Source organism: Gossypium hirsutum, chromosome D02, assembly GCF_007990345.1.
Source record: "Gossypium hirsutum isolate 1008001.06 chromosome D02, Gossypium_hirsutum_v2.1, whole genome shotgun sequence".
NCBI lineage: Eukaryota > Viridiplantae > Streptophyta > Magnoliopsida > Malvales > Malvaceae > Gossypium > Gossypium hirsutum.
This window is the reverse complement of record NC_053438.1, coordinates 5,575,782-5,592,989: the sequence shown is the minus strand read 5'-3', so window position 1 is coordinate 5,592,989 and position 17,208 is coordinate 5,575,782. Positions and strand designations below refer to the sequence as shown.

Genomic DNA, 17,208 nt, shown 5'->3' with positions numbered 1-17,208 from the left:
GTTCATACCGATTTTCGTATCAACCAATTCAAAACCTCTTTTGGAACGGATATCTCAATCAATTCCTGATTCATCTGATCCAATCAAGTTTAAACAACATTACTTTTAAATCTACTTGTAAAATTTAAAAGTTACACAAACAAATATATAAACTAATTTTTCATAAAATACTCCAAGATATATTCAAATAGAAATATAAAAAAGAAATTCTAAAAGTGAATATGATGAAATAATCTTAAGGAAACTTACCTTCCACACCGTTAAGCAGTGGCTACGCCAAGAGGCTTTGGCCCACACTAGTAATCACATTTGATCATGGGTGGGGTCATTGGGGGCTCTCTCTCTCTCTCTTCACCTATATGGCTAAGGGTGATCCGCCCTCCAAACCACCACTTCCTTCCCTTGTTAATTTTATGCACCAACATGTTAATCAAAGTTTTGGGGTTCCAATAGCTTTGGATGCTATTCCCAGCATGCCACAAAATTCAGAATACAACCCTTTTCTAATTTCAGCGTAAACTTCACCATCCCATTTCCTTCTGGCCAAATCATCGGCCATCTTCATTCCGGCATTTGTAACTCCTTCCTCGCCGTCGTAAACGGCGTCCACTATCCCCATTTTCAGCAACTCCTCTCCCTTTATCTTCAACCCACGCAACACCAAATCACGTAGCGCCCACCCCGAAGTTTTGGCCCTAAAAAATGCCATGTACAGTTCAGGAATCTTAAGCCCCATTTCCAAATCGTTCACGTAAAGCACACCTCTGTCACGTCTCATGACCACGTAGTCATGACAGAGGGGGATTACCACGCCGGCAGCAGAGGCATGACCATTGACGGCGGCGACAGTTGGCATGGGGAGGGAGATGAAGGCTTGGACGAGCTGCGTGAGGCAGTCGAGCGAGTAATCGAAGCGTTGTTGGGCTTATTGTTTGGAACCGGTGGCATTGACCCAATCTAGGTCGAAGCCATTACAGAAGAACTTGCCATGCGACACAGTGACAAGAGCTGAACCACGGGTTGACTTAGCCTTGGCTCGTGAAAGTGCTGAGATGATGGAGCTCAAGACCTCGGGGTTGAGCCTGTGCTCGACGTTTTTGCCAGTGAGGGTGAGGATGAAAAGGTTTCCACGTTTCTCTAAGGAGCACATTTTGGATTCGTACAAAAATGGTAAGCTTGATAATCAATATGACTAAGGGTAAAAAATATGATTGTGGCACATTTTTCAAAATCTAGATTTTATTAGATTTTATTCAATATGGACCAGACAAGTGTTAATAGAAAATAAAAAACAGGGGCTTAAAAAAATCAAGAATAGTATTTTAACACATGACTATTACTCAATTGATGCTAATAAAAATTAAACCATTATTGGATAATATTAAACTTAATTCTATGTCCTCCCTATTTTTTTTAATATGGAAGAATAATTGGAATTCATTAATTGACATAAGCATGATATTTTCAGGATATATTAATTAGGGTCATGATTAAGTTAATTGCTTAGAGAAAAAAAAAGAAGGATCGTTTTCTTATTTTTCACATAACTTAAAGGCTAGCTTCTTGTTGCTTTTAAAAGGTGATACAAAAAATTATTTTAGAAAAATTTGATTAATATTTAAGTATTTAATATTATTGTTAAAAAATATTTTTAAGAAATAAAATATTCATTTTAAACCAAATGTTGTAAAGTAAAGAACATGTATCGGGTTTTGAAAGTTTTGGATTCGGATCTATCCTATTCTTACTGCTGTTTATTCGGATTTTGGGGTTAGAAATATAGCAAAGAATTTGAAATAATAAAATATAGAATTTGGGGTTCGAGGATATGGATTCACACAAATGGGAGTGATGGCCTATACAAAGGATTGTAATGTGTCACATCAATGCCTTGCAAGTGGAATAGCATGGTCTACGATTGGCTTGCTTTTGTTTGAAACAGCTTGTCCATCCATACTTGTTTCATTCAAACAATACAAATTTGTGTAGCACACTATCTAGGACTACAATGTGTATTCCGCATCGATTGGAGATCCTAAGCGGCACGAAAGAGGCCGTCTATATATAAGCATAGAAACGCAAATGGAAAACTTAAAAGGGTTGGTTGGCTAAAGGTTGGTTTAGATGGGCGGTGTGTTTATCTATGGTTAGTGTAAAAATAACAGTGACAGTGAAATTAGATACTGTAGCGTGAAATAAAAAATAAGCTAAAAGCACCGCATCTAATCTCTGTTTCAAACCCACTCTAAATATGCCATGCCTACCCTCGTTTGGTGGGTGCTGTATGGCCGACATAATTTGTGAAAACCAATAGGGTTAGCTAGCTCGGCTGGCCCTCCATTTGTTTTTAAATTGTAATAATAATATTTTGATTTGTATAGAGTGACGGTTAAAATTTTTATCAAACACATATTTAGTATGTGTTTAAACTATTTTATTTTCTTTCCACCACTTCAATATTGTATAAAAGTTAAAATAAACATAAAATGATTCTTAGCATCATCCTAGATTTACTTGTGACATATTGGCTTGTCAAATACTCACCTAAATAAAATATGAAAAATTATTTTATATACAACTAAAATAAACATAAAATGATGCTTGCCACAGTGACCAGAGCTGAACCACGGGTTGACTCAGCCTTGGCTCGTGAAAGTGCTGAGATGATGGAGCTCAAGACCTCGGGGTTGAGCCTGTTCTCGATGTTTTGGCCAGTGAGGGGTGAGGATGAAAAGGTTTCCACGTTTCTCTACGGAGCACATTTTGGATTGGTAAAAACTGGTAAGCTTGATAATCAATATGATTAAGGGTAAAAAATTGATTGTGGCACATTTTGCAAAATCTAGATTATATTAGATTTTATTCAACATGGAGCAGACACGTGTTTAAATATAATAATCAAAATTTTAAAAAATAATAATAATTAGCATGAAATAAATGTGGATTATCATACGGATTGAGATATTTATAAATTTAATATTTTAAACAATTTTTGTTTAAAAAAATTGAACTTTTAAAAAAATTAATGATCAAATTCAAATATATTTAAAAAGATGATGATTAAATTTAATTAAAAAAATAAAATAAAATAAATAAAAAATATAAACATTAAAAATTAATTTTTCCATCATACTTTTTGTATTTTAATTTTTATTGAGAATTAATAAAATTTAGCCAAGTATTAATTTTTTTAAGGTTCAAAGAGATTCTTAATTTATACTTGAATTTAAGTAATTCAAAAATCAAAGTGGGAGTTTAAATATTGGGGTTCCATATCACATATCATCAGTAAATTAATAAATAATTTTAAAACTAAATAAAGATAAATATAATTTTAAAGTTATTTTTAAGTTGGATCTATAAGTTGATTGATTGCTGATATAACAATTGACATGAAAGTGAGGAATGTGTATTGAACACTACGTTTTGAGCATTGATGTACATACTATTGGTGGAATAATAAAATTTGATTTACAATCGTTCAAAAAAATAATTTTGTTCTAACTTCTGATGGAACAATATATAGGTAAAATTAAGAGAGTTTGCAAAATAAATTTAAAATACAAGTGAGCCAAAAAGATAAGAGAGAATTGACAAATGATATTTGTTAACGCAATTCGGATTCTCTTATCCTACATTTGCAAAGCCTTGATTAGAAAATGATTTTATTCATCAATTATTCGGATCACCTATTGGCTTAAACCCAATTTATCATTATACAAAAAAAGTAATTGTAACTCCAATACTGACCCCAATTATAAAAATCCCAACACAACAGCGTGTCAAAGACACCCCACAGGACTGAAGAATAGTGTTGATCAATAGCCTATTTATATGCTCCCCAATGTAATCAACAACAGTATATTGATAGGCTTTAAACTTATATTTAGTTGCTGAAATTATCTCGTTAATTATCTTTGAGTATTTATTAAGTAAATTCTTTTATATATCTATCTTTTAAAAGTTCCAAAACACTCTCTTAAATAAATCTGATATTTATCTCTAAAAAATAGCACTTCAATCACCCAAAAAAAAACCTTTCAAGCTTATCAAATTACTTCAAAGTATTTGACTGAAAGACATAGTATCCAAGTCCATCTATACTTTTATTTTGTCAAATATTTTACAAACTAAATTCAACTTTAATCACAACAGAACATAGAAGGGGCAGCAACAACTTCCCCACAGGCATTATTAATAAATTGTATGAATCCACGAATGGACACACAATATATGCATTACAATAATTATGACATTTAATAAACACTATAAATCATCTTCTTCTTCTTCTTCTTCTTCTTCTTCTTCTTCTTCTTCTTCTTCTTCACTGTACAATTTTCCAATAAATCAGATTAATACATGGAAATGTCCATGACCTTGATAAACAGATAAGAACTTCATAATTAAAAAAAAAATTATAGGGAAGGAGGAAAGGAGAAAAATATGTTATAGGAAAGTTTTCAATCGTAAGTATTTGAAAGGATCATATTAAATTAGAGAAGCAAAAAATATTGGAATGAGAAATTAGCAAAGGACTGTACCAAGATTATGCAAGACGAGCCTTCCGAGGTATCTTCAACGATTTCACCTGTTTCAGTTTTAGGACGTGCAGTTTTTTCGCTACGAAGGTAAACGGGCTTTACACAGTCCCAATGCACAACATAATCACATGAAGAATCTGCACATTCAAGAACCAAATCTCGACATGGTTGAAAACATTTGTGGCATCTAGGACCAGAAAAAATCTTCCTTACAAAAGTTAGAGGATGTGGGTGATCCTTTAATTCATTGTAAATGCTTCCTGGTTTGATAAATGGATACCTTCCGAGAGCACAATAAGAATGAGCTGAAATATCACAAGTTGCACAATAATAAAACCACTTCCTTGAGTCTCTTTTTTTTTCACAAATGTCACAGAATTGATATTCTGAGTACTTATTAACCTCTTCATAAGTGAGTGCAAGTCGATGTTCGTCACACTTATGCCAAGCTGTGAGTGGTAGTCTTAAACAATCGACATGTAAATTGAAAGCGTCACAACTCTTACATTTGAAGAGACCACGTACAGAAACATTGCAAGCAGAGCATCGTCCTTTATGATTACGATCAAAGAAAAGTCGGTGCTTATGCGCTTGATGCTTGATTCTGTAGTTCCTTGTTGCACAATAAAGGCAATAATGAACATCACATTTCTTGCACATATAGGAAAAGCCGTTGCTCTCACTTTGACAAAGGTCACATCTGAAAATGCAGCCCACAAGAAGGATGAGGAACCTTTGACATATATGAAACCACAACTGTTCCTGCTTAGGCGATTTAGCACAAGATTTGTGGAGAAGGAAATCACATTCTGAGCAATAATAAAATGGATTCGAGATGGGTAGCACACACCCATCACAATATTTATCCATGAGACTGGCCCCATCACAATGTTCCTCAATGAGGTTTTTGCTTAATATTAGATTATGCTTATGGCTGAAATGTTTTATTTTTGTCATTTCTCCATCGTCATGTTTCTCAATGACACAATCGATGGGGTTAGTAGACATTTTGGGAACTATTGCCAACTTCCTATCTATATCTTTTGGGTCAACTTCCTTGTACCAACCCTTTTTCTCTAAAGCACATTTCACATGGACGACAAACTTGCAATTGAAGCAAGAGTAACTCCCATACTCTATTTCCACCCGACAATCACAAAGTCTACAATCACAATCCTTAAATTGATGACCTTGAAGAAAATATTTGTGAAAAATTGGGTGTTTATGTCGTGGGATTCTGATTATGGGTGGTAGGGAAATGCATTTTTTATGGACTAAAAGGTTGCATGTAGAACATATATAGGAAACAAACTTTCCCTCAAGACCACATGCATCACAAATGAATGAGACTTGTCTCCAAAACAAAGAGAAAGGGTGCTTATGAATTTGTTCTTTAATGGTGAGAGGTGGTAAAGCACACTCTAAATGAAGGCCGAAGGTGCAAGATGAACAACGATAAAACTTATTTTGTTGGGTTTCTTCGCATGTCATAAAAGAAGGATTTTCTCTACATGCGTGGCAAGAGCGACCTTCCCTTTTGACATGTAGAAAAAGTGGATGGTTACGGTGGCATGGGAGATTGAGTATAGGAGGAAACTCTGCGCATTTGATATGAACGGCAAATCTACAAGGTGAACAAGAATAGACAAATCCCTTTCCAGATGGCTTTTGGAGACATATTTTGCAAGAGAAATGATCAACATTAAACTGCAAAATCAAAGGATGTCTCTTGTGAAAAGGGTACTTGATTTCATGAGGCAATTCAACACATTTCTTATGTAGGTTGAACCCGCAATCAAGAGAAAAGTACATAGATTCTAATAATGGCTCCCAACACATAAAACAGTCAAGCGTTTCAAGTTCCTTATTATCATCTTCAGTGAAGAGCAATGGAACTTTGATAGTTACGTGTTTAAGCTCTTCAAGTTTCTTTTCAGCCATGTTAAGGGGAAATAAAGCACATTTGACATGGAAGTCTAATTTACAAGAACAATGATAAACAGACTTCTCACAAGTTTTGCCGCAAAAATGGCAGAGGCATCCCTTGTATGATGGCTCCGGTAAGAGAACCAGTGGGTGGTTACGATGAAAAGGGTGATCAATCTTCGAAGGTGCCTCAGCACATTTCTTGTGAAGGTAAAACTCGCATTCCATGCAACTAAAGCTTGAACCGAACACCATCTCCCCGCACCTTAAGCAAATAGCTTCTTTAGTTTGATCATTCAACACATCTTTGAACACCACCGGATGTTGGTGCCCAAAGTGTTGTGATCCCATCTCCATATCCATCTCTCTTTCTCTCACTTTTTTTTTAATGTTCTCAATTTTTTGAAGTATTTGGTTAAGGAAACAAAATCATGCATTTGGGGAGGTTTAATCTATGGTTTAGTTTTATTTGTGCTAGTTATTCTTGCCAATTTTTGAAGCTATCAAGAAGTTGTTTAGAGAAGGAATTCTTTAAACTTTTTTTTCCTTATCAACACTTTTCTTTTTAATTTTTTGAAATATTAGTTTTTACACTTATATTTTCAAATAATTGCAAACTTCATTAATTATCCATTATTAGGTTTTTATTTTTATAATGATCCCACTCGAAAAAGGGAATGAAATTATTTAAAATTTAATCTAATCTCTTATACTTACAACATAATACTCTTACCACTTTCTTAATCTCTTAGTAAACATAAATATATACATATATATTTATAAATATACACATGTATTCATGTATTATAATAGCAAAATAACTAATAGAGAGAGTGAATTTATAAGAATCACACTACATTAATTAACTTACATGCATATAATTTTTTTATACAAATGAACAATTACAATATAGTGAAGAAGGAAAAAAGGTTTACAAATCGAATTATGAGCATCATGTCAAACAACTTGAAACCTAAATTTACCAATGAACTAATGACGTGATTAGTAATATACCGACATTAATCATATTATACCTGTAAAATATATACACATATAAGAACATAGACCTCTTTTAGATGTATTAGAAGTATATATTAACATCTAATTTTTCAAATATCAAATAAATATGTCCAAGAAAAAAAACAAGTATCAAATAAATGAAAATAATAGAAAAATATATATATTTTAATTAGTATAATAATGATTCAAATCCAGACTATTTAGAATAAATAAACACACGATTAATAAATCACAACTCGAGATTCATAAAAATATAAATTATTATAATTAAACTATTTTAATCAAGATATTTCATTTTTGCATAAAAAAAATGAAAATGACCATAAGACTTAGAGTGATTCTATCAGTTTGAGTAAATATAAAGAAATGCCATTCTTCCCACTCTTTAAGACTAAAAGGGAGGTTAACTAAATTCCAAGTTTAGGATCAACTCCTATATTTATGAGTTGAACAAAATGATAATAAGAAAATAAAAAAATAAAATGCAAATTACTTGATATATAATTTAGGAGAGAGATTCACTTAAATTGATATTACACTTTTTCATGATTTTTTTATTAATATTTAAAATTTTTAATTGTTAATTTTATGGTAAAGTATAAGAATAGTCAGATTAGTGTTCGGTTTGTTTTATTTTGGTCATTCAATTCTTAATTTTTTTCGTTTTAATAATTCAATTTTTCGAAATCAAATATTTTATTCACTTTTCTGTTAGTTGCTGACGGAAGTCTAATGTGGCCTTTGTTTTATTGGTCTAATAACAAATATAGCCCTACAATATTTACACATTCTATCAATCTGATTCTAAATATAAAAAATTCAACAAATTAGCCCTCAATGTTTACAAGATTTATCATTATAGTCCTAATTTTTAAAAAAAAATTAGAAATTAAAAAAAATTAAATTTAAGATCAAATTGATAGAATGCATAAACATAGAAAGACTAAATTTGTCATTAGGCCAATAAAAAAAAGCAACCCTAGATAATGAAAAAAATATTAGGCCAATAAATTTGTTATTGGACTGTTATTACTAAATTAACAATAATAGTCGCTAAAATATTTAATTTTGAACAATTAAGTGATTAAATTAAAAAAATAATTATTAAGTGACTAAATTAAAATAAATCAAGTTTGTAGTTTTTTTTTTCATAAGGACCTAATATTCTTTAAATAAAAGCTATTTTTTTATTTTTAATTTATTTTATAGATTTAGTATTGAAGATGAATAATTAATTCTTTGTATTCATATTGAGGAAGTACTTTTACAAACAACTGTTGGTTATATATTTGAATCTCGCCAATAAATAGATATGAGGTTTAATAAGAATATAAAAGTCAATTATATGAAACAAATTTTCAATTTCGTCAAATCCATGGAAATATACCGAGATGAAACTTATAGATGATGACGACATAGAGACAATTATCGCACTTTATTGCTCGACTAGAACATGATGAACACTAAACCAGTTGGGTTTGTGAATGTGGAGCCCGTTCAAGATGTCACGATACAACGCTGCTAATACTGTTGAACCACAATTATACGAATGGGCAGCTTGCAAATCAAAAAATAGTGGCAAGTACACCATGCGGACTTTATTATTATTTTTGTCCAGCATAAGTACCCCTTATCAGCTGCAGTATATATGCCTGAGTAGTGCACATCTTGCCCACTCAGTGGCACTACTTGATAAGGTTTCAAAATTTTCCTTTAACCAGGAAAATTTCAAACTTGTAAACCTAGCTTCACCATCACTGGGCGAACGTCTAAGCAACTGATAGCAAAGTATTGTAGGTTTGAACACTTTACTTGAACCCGTGAGCACATCATCCTCAACTGGAAGCCCAAGTTGCAATGCTACATATTCCAGGGTGATGGTGCACTCTCGACACAACAAAGAAAATATGTGGATCTTCGAGCGCCATCTCTCAACCAAGGTGGATATTAAGTCAACCATAAACTCAAACATCCGAATCAATACCACTGTTCCAAATTTGACGGCATCCAAGTATGGAGAAATACGTTTGTCCGGCCGGTAGCTTGGACTGTGGACACATGCCCTCAACATGTGGCATCACACTATCCATATTAAATTACTAACGAAACCCTTTTTTTAAAATCGGCTTTTTATTTTTATTTTAAATAAAAATGGGAGTCGCCACCAATCCTTTTTATGAGGTGTGATAGGATCACCTTGTAATTTGATCGCTTTAATAAAAGGTTTGATTTACTAAAATAATGATTTTTTGGTCTACGAAATTCAGGAAATGAGTTCGGGAGTCGGTTACGTACGAGGAAGGATTAGCACCCTCGTTACGCCCAAAATTGGTACCTAATTGATTACTTGATGTCTTAATGTCGAAAATTAAAATTTTGAAGAGATTTTAAAATGCGATCCCTTCGTATTAAGATATTTTAATAGAAAAGGCTTTATTCTGAATTAATAGAAACCCTAGAGTTTCTGGCGCTCCTGGAAAGTTCAGTTTTTCTTTGGAAGGGCTATCGGGCTTTAGGTTATTGATTTGGGCCGTTTGGGGCTGATTTTCTTTTTTGTAAATGGACTTTAAGAATGTTAATTTTTATTTTTATTTTCTGTTTAGGGCCCGGGCAATTACCACATTATTTAAATTCTTCCGATTAAATAAAAAATGACGTGCAACTCTATAAAAAATGACCCACATTGTCTTGTCCACGCTCTCAAAGATTATCCTACTACTAAGGCCATCCTTACCCTTGGTGGTTTAGATGGTAGGCCCCTCAACAAAGATTACCTCTACTATATTGATTGGCTCGAAGATGTTATGCGTATTTTGGATAAAAAAGTTGTCGAAGACTTTATAATGATGCTTTGGAACAGTTGGAATAACCGAAACAATTTTGTGTTTTGTGGGAAGGAAGATAAAGCTTGGGTCATTTGGGATAGGGCTAGAACGCATTGTCATGATTTTTGGATCCATAATTTGGTCAACAATTCGGTGTGCTTCCATTAACTCCTGCTATTAAAAAATGGGAAAAGCCATTGTGCGAGTCTATGAAGATTAATATTGATGCTACTGTCTTCAACAACAAAACAAGTTTTGGAGTGATTATCCATGACTCCGATGGTTTTGTCCTTGGTGGGCGTGGTGGCTTCAAAGATGAGGAAATGACAATGGAATGGACGGAGTTATATGCATTCGAGGAAGGCCTTAAGCTTGCACGTTCTTTGATTATTGCTAACGCCATTTTCGAAACTGATTGTGCCAGCCTCATGAATAGGTTCAAGAAACGTAAAGATGATATTACTATTATTGGCCATTGCATTAAGGAGACCTATAAAAATTTGGAGATGTTTACTACTGCTGATGTTAAGTGGGCCAATCGTAGCTGCAATAACGTTGCGGACTTTATGTGCAAATATGCTACTCTAAATAATTGTAATATGTTGTTTGGTATGAATTATCCTAAGGAAATCCATGATATTGTAATTCGTGATACTTTTAATTGAGTTTTGACCTCTGAGTTTTTTTGTCAAAAAAATAAATAAATTTTTTTACCAGCACATTAGTCATCGTTGTTGTGTGATTGATTGCTTTGATTAGAGAACTCATTTCGATATCTGCACAAATAAAATTGAATAAGCATATCATTTTAAATAATTAATCACCAATTAACCAAAAAAAATTAAAATAATCGATATGGTCATATACGCATAATAAAAATATTCTTGCAGTTGAAATCTATATTTATTAAAAATTATAGAAATATCAACCTAACTAATCTAGTTTAATAGAAATGACAAACATAAAAATAACAATATAAACATATATTTTTTGGTAGAAAATAAATAGCAACTTATATGATTATAACCACTGGTTTCATTACAAAACCAAAGTTTTTTTACGATCCTCTAACAAAATGTCCTTCACTACATTTCAAGGAGCAACAAATGATTGTAAACTAGCAAGACGAGTGGTTATTTTAGCCAAGCAATCCGCAGCTTCATTCTGAGATCTCGGCACATGTCGTAGTCAAATTTCCCATTCTTAGCGCATCATTTCATGAATTAGCATCAATCACCCTTTTTCTTTTTCTTTTTTTAATCCGTAAATTTTTTAATTAATATTTTTTAAAATTTTGATCGATGTTGCTTGACACATCGACAACATTATTAAATTTCTTTTTTGTTTTTCCCTGTTAATATACTCATATTTTCACAAATATTTTTAAAAAATATAAATTAGTATTACTTAACATGGTAGCATCACAAAATTTTTCTTTTAAACACATGATTGAGCTATGATTATTAAAAAAGAGAAGATGATGCCACCGATCTATCAAGCAACACAGACGAACATGGCTGAAAATAGCTTATTTTTGTAAATAATTTATCTCAACCTATTTTCATAATTAATTAATTTTTTATATTATTTATATAAAAAAGCGTCAAAACCCAATGGTGTGTACACTGGCCTTACACGGCTTATAGTTGCGGCCCCGTAGCCGAAGTCGACAAGCCGGTTTTATTTTTTATATTTAGTAGGTCAATTGAGGCGTGTTTTCCGACTTTGGAGGTGGAATGGCTTCACAATATTTTATTCGGCTCAACCTTTATTTGTTTGTTTTCTTAAAATATTTTTTTACTTAAAATTATTTTTGAGAATTTTTTCGACTTTTAATTTTAAAAAATTATAAAATCATCATTAAATTATTCAAAAAATTTATTTAAGTCATTGAGCAATTAAGTTTTTTTTTAAAAAGTCCAGCTAATAAGTTTTAAACAACGATTCGACAATCAATATATTAGATTAGTACCCATTGACAAGTATAAGGACTTACCTTAGATCCAAGCCGATCAGACGATCAGTGTCAGATACTAAAGAAAAAACTGTTTGAATTTTGGCTTGCAAATTCATAATGTTCAAAGTTATTTGATGAAAAAATTTGAATTGTAAAAGAAAATGAGAAAAATAACTTTTAATTGATATAAACATTATAAGCAAATAAAGACATATAGCATTAATTTTAACAGGTTAATGACATAAAAAAATAAATATTTTTTAATTAAATTTCTAGAATTCTTCGAAAAGCGGTCAAAGTCAAAGAGTTCACTATAATTTCGTAAATATGCACAGCTGTTAGCTGTAAAAGCCAAGCCAATAAGCTGACAGCTGTGCCAACCCTTTCCACGTGCGCTCCACACGCTTTCCCCTCCCTATATAAATCCCCCAACTCAATCAATACACTTCCATATTTTCTCAAAAAATAATTTCCTTTTCCTCTCAAATAAATCACAAAAACACTTAGATTTCACCTCATACATGTCAACAGCACCGAGAAAAAGCTCCGCCGTCGACGGCTCCGATCGGCGGCAACCTAGTCGACTTCAACGGTGTGCTCCGGCTTCTATACGGATTAGTCCGGTTTCGAACTGGAACGTTGCGATCCCTCTCTTATCACCGGTCCCTCCTTCGCCTCCCTCGATTGATCTGGGGATGACTGAGAAAAGAGAAGAGCTACCGCGAAAAGAGCAGCAGCGGCAAAAGCAGACAACGGAGCGTCAGAAGCGTGTTTTTGCGATGTGGCAACATCCAGCGGCCCCGTTTTGTTACGAACCGGCGCCGTTTGTGCCGGTTTAGATGTAAACAAAGAAATGTTGTTAGATGTAACGGCGTGTGTCGAGCTTGTTATTCTACTTTGGTTTTGTTCAACGTACACGCCACTAATATTTGTTTATTTGTTCATGTTAATAATTTGACAAAAACATCCACATTTCAATGGATCATCTTCCCTCACCTCCTTTAAACTGCTAAAGATATCACATCTACCATTTCGTGAATGATGGAATAGTAGAAGCTTTTGATGAAGCACAAGGTGGTGCGACCACATTACAATTATAACCTAGTCATATAGGCTTAGATGCAGAGCATGAACTTTGTTTGGGTTTAGATTATCCTGTCCAACCACATCACCTTATTTCTTCCTTTAGATATATACATATATATTATTATATTATTGAGTTAAATAACCCATTAATCAATTTCAATTTAATTAACAAATTATCAAAAATTTATTGTTTTCAATGTGTTTGGTTATCGTGAGTAGTGATCTAACTCTCAATCACATGGTTAAGAGAAAAAATAAAACCACTATGTCACACCTCATGGTATTTATATCTTTTTTATATTTTGATAAATTATACACATTTTAAGAATCATGGGATTTGAACTCAAATCATCAATATAAGGACCCCAATTTTGCACGGCCCTAAATAGAAACCCAAAATAAAATAAAAATAGAAATAAGAATATAAATTAAAGTCCAAGAAAAATTACAAGCCCAAAAAAATTATAAGCCCAAACTAACAAGAACCCTAAGGCCAACAGCCTAAACTAAAATTTCAAAATGCTGAAAACCCTAGCCTCCAGCGCCGCACCCCCTTCTCATGCGCCGCTGTCACCTCGCCAGCGGTTTCATCACATATCCAAAATAAGATCCTAAAAAGAAAATGTTAAAAATTACTTATTCATGTCAAGATTTCGTACATTTATTTGTTTCAAAAAATACATTCTTGAAGAAGTTAAAACTCATATCCAAAATATTCTTTTAATTTTTAAAATTTTAATATAATTTAAATAATAATTACAATTTTACAAATTCAACTAATCAAATTAAGTCTTAAATAAGAATAAATTTGAATCTAATTTCATCCAACTCCATGTGTGAGTAAATGTACTTTGTAACTTACAATAGGGTTAATGTAGTATTTAGTAAGATGGAGAATAATATTCTCCTAAAAATAAATTATTATTGAAAAGCAATTTTTGTTTGGGTTTATCAATTCCTTTAAAGTGTAGACCCAAAAGGTCATTATTAACCCATTTTCTATTAACTACATGTCTCGCCCATCTTTTCATTAGGTTTCTTGCCAATTGGGGTTTTTAATATTTCTCTTAGAATTAATTTACTCTTAATAATTATGAGCTCCATAGTTATTTTTAGTTGAAATCCTTAGAAAAGAATATGTTAATTAATGCCGGTGTATGAAAAAATAATTAATGCTAAATTGTTTATTATGATAACAAATTTTAGGTATCTTGGTTGGATTAAAGATTATCGTGAATAAGGGATTCAAAAGAGTCTAAATACAAATTGATAATCTCGAGAAAGTTACTGCAATTTTGGAGGATGTTTTTAGAATTTTGAATTCAACCCTTCTTAGAAGACTTCATTTGATCTTGTCAACGATAAAGCAGTGGAAAATTTAACATATTTCCTGGGAAGAAAACACATTTGTAAATAGTATGGTTAAGATGATTCGTGATAGACGACCAGGTTTAAGATTGTTTGAGGATCCTCCTTTGAGGGTCTAACTCTCTTTGAGCATGTATTTTTTTTTTAAATTTTCACCAAATATATATATATTAAAAATTTTTATCATACAATTTTTATTCATTTGATCTCTTTCACATGAGTATCAATTAATTGGATTCATTTTTCAGTTTAATTTTCAAGAGTCTCTTACTTGTTGAGCTAAATATTTTAGGTTTAATCAAATCAGTCTTATTTCATTTTACAATAATTTTGAGGTTTTGAATTTGAATATGTTTAGGAATATAATATATCTTTGGATTCAAGTGTTAGAAGATTTATAAGTAATTTGAAAATTATATTAAAAAAACTTATTTTGGCTTTAGGTTTTCTATATCTATTCAACTATTCATTTAATATTGAAGATTTATCTAGTATTTAAAAGAGTTCCGACACAAATATTAATTTTGAAAAACATATTTAGACAAAAAATAAATACTTACCGAGTCAACAGTTAGATAAAATATTGTGTCTTGGTCCGATCCGTTTTACTATTTGAGATATAGTCAAAAGAGTTGGTAGAAATCAATAGCTCATTTTATATAAAAATTTAGACAAATTTTGTTTGCGTTAAGACAAAAAAATCGGAACTCAACCTAACTTAATAGTCGACTTAGTTTATTTTTTTGGTATTGAAATTTATTTTTAAAATTTGTTCTCAGTCTCTATACTTAAAAAAGTTAAAAATTAAGTTCTCCAATTGTTTTGATATTTAAAAATTTTAGTCCAATCATTAAAATCGTAAGTAATTTCTATCAAAATTTGTCAATTTGACATGTTGATTAAATGTCTTCATATGATTAACAGAAAATAAACATGTTAAGTTGATAAATTTTAAAAAATAAGAAAATTGAATTTCTAACTTTTGAAGTACATGAACTAAATCTTAAATTTTGTAAAGTTGAGAGATTAATAGCTTATTTTAACCTATTTTCAATTAACATTTTCTTTTTCCCGTTGTTGTCTTATTTTGGCTGGAAAAATTTTCAAACCTAAACCTGGAATAAAATGTATACATAAAGAAAGGGTTTAATTATGAATAATCTTTTTATTTTAATTTGTAAAAATTTAGGGTGGGTTTGAATGGACGGTGTGTTTACCTTTTGTTAATGTAAAAACAGTAGTGATAGTGAGATTAGATACTATTAACCATCGTACTTAATCTAATTGGACACTACTGGTACATTGCAAGTTAAATTGTTTACCAGAAAGTCAATACTTTAACAATTTAGTAGATATGAACCATTCAAGTTAAATTGGACTAATTTATCAATTTTCGTAAAGTAAGAAACTCAATTTTGAGAAAATTAATGAGAAGAAGGAAATTCATAATTAAACCTAAAGAAAGTGACAATTTCCCGCGTTATCAAAACTTTTGCCAAAAGATTTGTTGGTGATGGAAGAAAACTTTGATTGATTGCTAAAGAAGTTGTTTACACTTTGATGACTTTTGATAATTATGAATCCAATTATCCAATTGCTTAATCAATCAATCAAATTAGTCAAAAAGATGATGAGGTTATTCTAATCTTTATCTTTTCTTTAAAAAGATAAACACTAAAAAACAATGCCACCCCCACCATGAAAGTGCCACTCTACGTATGTCATTTCCATCAAAAGCAACCCAGTTGTGTAATACATAAAGTAGTTTTTGTAACCTTCGACCCAATATAATATGATGCATTTATATGAAAAGATTTAAATTCAAGACATACAATTAATATTTGGTATATGAAATTTTGATATTTTTATATATGATTTTTATCATGTGGGTTATATCATGTTTGATATATATTTTAGAAATTTTCCAATGACTAATTATTTCTCACCCATAAAATTTGAGTCCAACCTCAAAGCTATTGGGAAAATCTGGAGAGAAAATGTAAGCATCAACCAACCCCTTTTGCTTGCTGATTTCTCCTAGCAATGTAACTTATCCTGAACAGCTAATGGATGGGCAAATTGTCATGATGAGCACTTTAATTTTTTGAAATTACACTTTGGTTGTCCACTAATTGACCTATTTATTTCACTTACATTTTTCTTTTGGGTGAAAAGATAGAAAATTCAAAAGAAACAAGCTCCTAAAGGGATCCTCAAGCAATCTTAATCTTAGACTTCTGTTATGAAACATCTTGATAGAAGTATCGACAATTATGTTTTCGTAAGGAGAAAATTTTGGGCCCAATCACATCATGTCATTATTACTTTTCTCCAATTAAATTAATTTTGTTAATAAAATATTAATTCAATTTTATAAAAATATTATATTCTTTAAGGATGGCTTTATATTTATTTAATTTAAATTAATAAGAATTGAATTGAAAACAAAAGTAAAAGAAACATCAGAAAATTATTGAGTGTTTTG

At 31.5% G+C, this 17,208-nt stretch overlaps 3 protein-coding genes across 3 annotated transcripts; 1 reads left to right on the top strand and 2 right to left on the bottom strand.

Annotated features, from left to right (window-relative positions):
* Nucleotides 1–430: 430 nt before the first annotated feature.
* On the bottom strand, nucleotides 431–856 carry LOC107936235 (enoyl-CoA delta isomerase 2, peroxisomal). Its single transcript, XM_016868926.1, has one exon. It carries the CDS (start codon nucleotides 854–856, stop codon nucleotides 431–433), a length of 426 nt encoding a protein of 141 aa, XP_016724415.1.
* Nucleotides 857–4,087: 3,231 nt separating this feature from the next.
* On the bottom strand, nucleotides 4,088–6,907 carry LOC107936236 (uncharacterized). The gene is made up of 2 exons (XM_016868927.2): nucleotides 4,542–6,907; nucleotides 4,088–4,327 (listed from the first exon to the last, which is right to left on the bottom strand). The coding sequence occupies exons 1-2, from the start codon at nucleotides 6,828–6,830 to the stop codon at nucleotides 4,325–4,327; spliced, it is 2,292 nt and encodes a 763-aa protein (XP_016724416.2). The 5' UTR covers nucleotides 6,831–6,907; the 3' UTR covers nucleotides 4,088–4,324.
* Nucleotides 6,908–12,721: 5,814 nt separating this feature from the next.
* LOC107936229 (uncharacterized protein At4g14450, chloroplastic) lies at nucleotides 12,722–13,251 on the top strand. The gene has a single exon (XM_016868920.2). The coding sequence runs from the start codon at nucleotides 12,791–12,793 to the stop codon at nucleotides 13,106–13,108; it is 318 nt and encodes a 105-aa protein (XP_016724409.1). The 5' UTR covers nucleotides 12,722–12,790; the 3' UTR covers nucleotides 13,109–13,251.
* The last annotated feature ends 3,957 nt before the right edge of the window (nucleotides 13,252–17,208 follow it).

What these genes read in the sequence shown, in the direction of transcription:
- LOC107936235 (XM_016868926.1), bottom strand. Translation starts at nt 856, where the DNA reads ATGCCAACTGTCGCCGCCGTCAATGGTCATGCCTCTGCTGCCGGCGTG.
- LOC107936236 (XM_016868927.2), bottom strand. Translation starts at nt 6,830, where the DNA reads ATGGATATGGAGATGGGATCACAACACTTTGGGCACCAACATCCGGTG.
- LOC107936229 (XM_016868920.2), top strand. Translation starts at nt 12,791, where the DNA reads ATGTCAACAGCACCGAGAAAAAGCTCCGCCGTCGACGGCTCCGATCGG.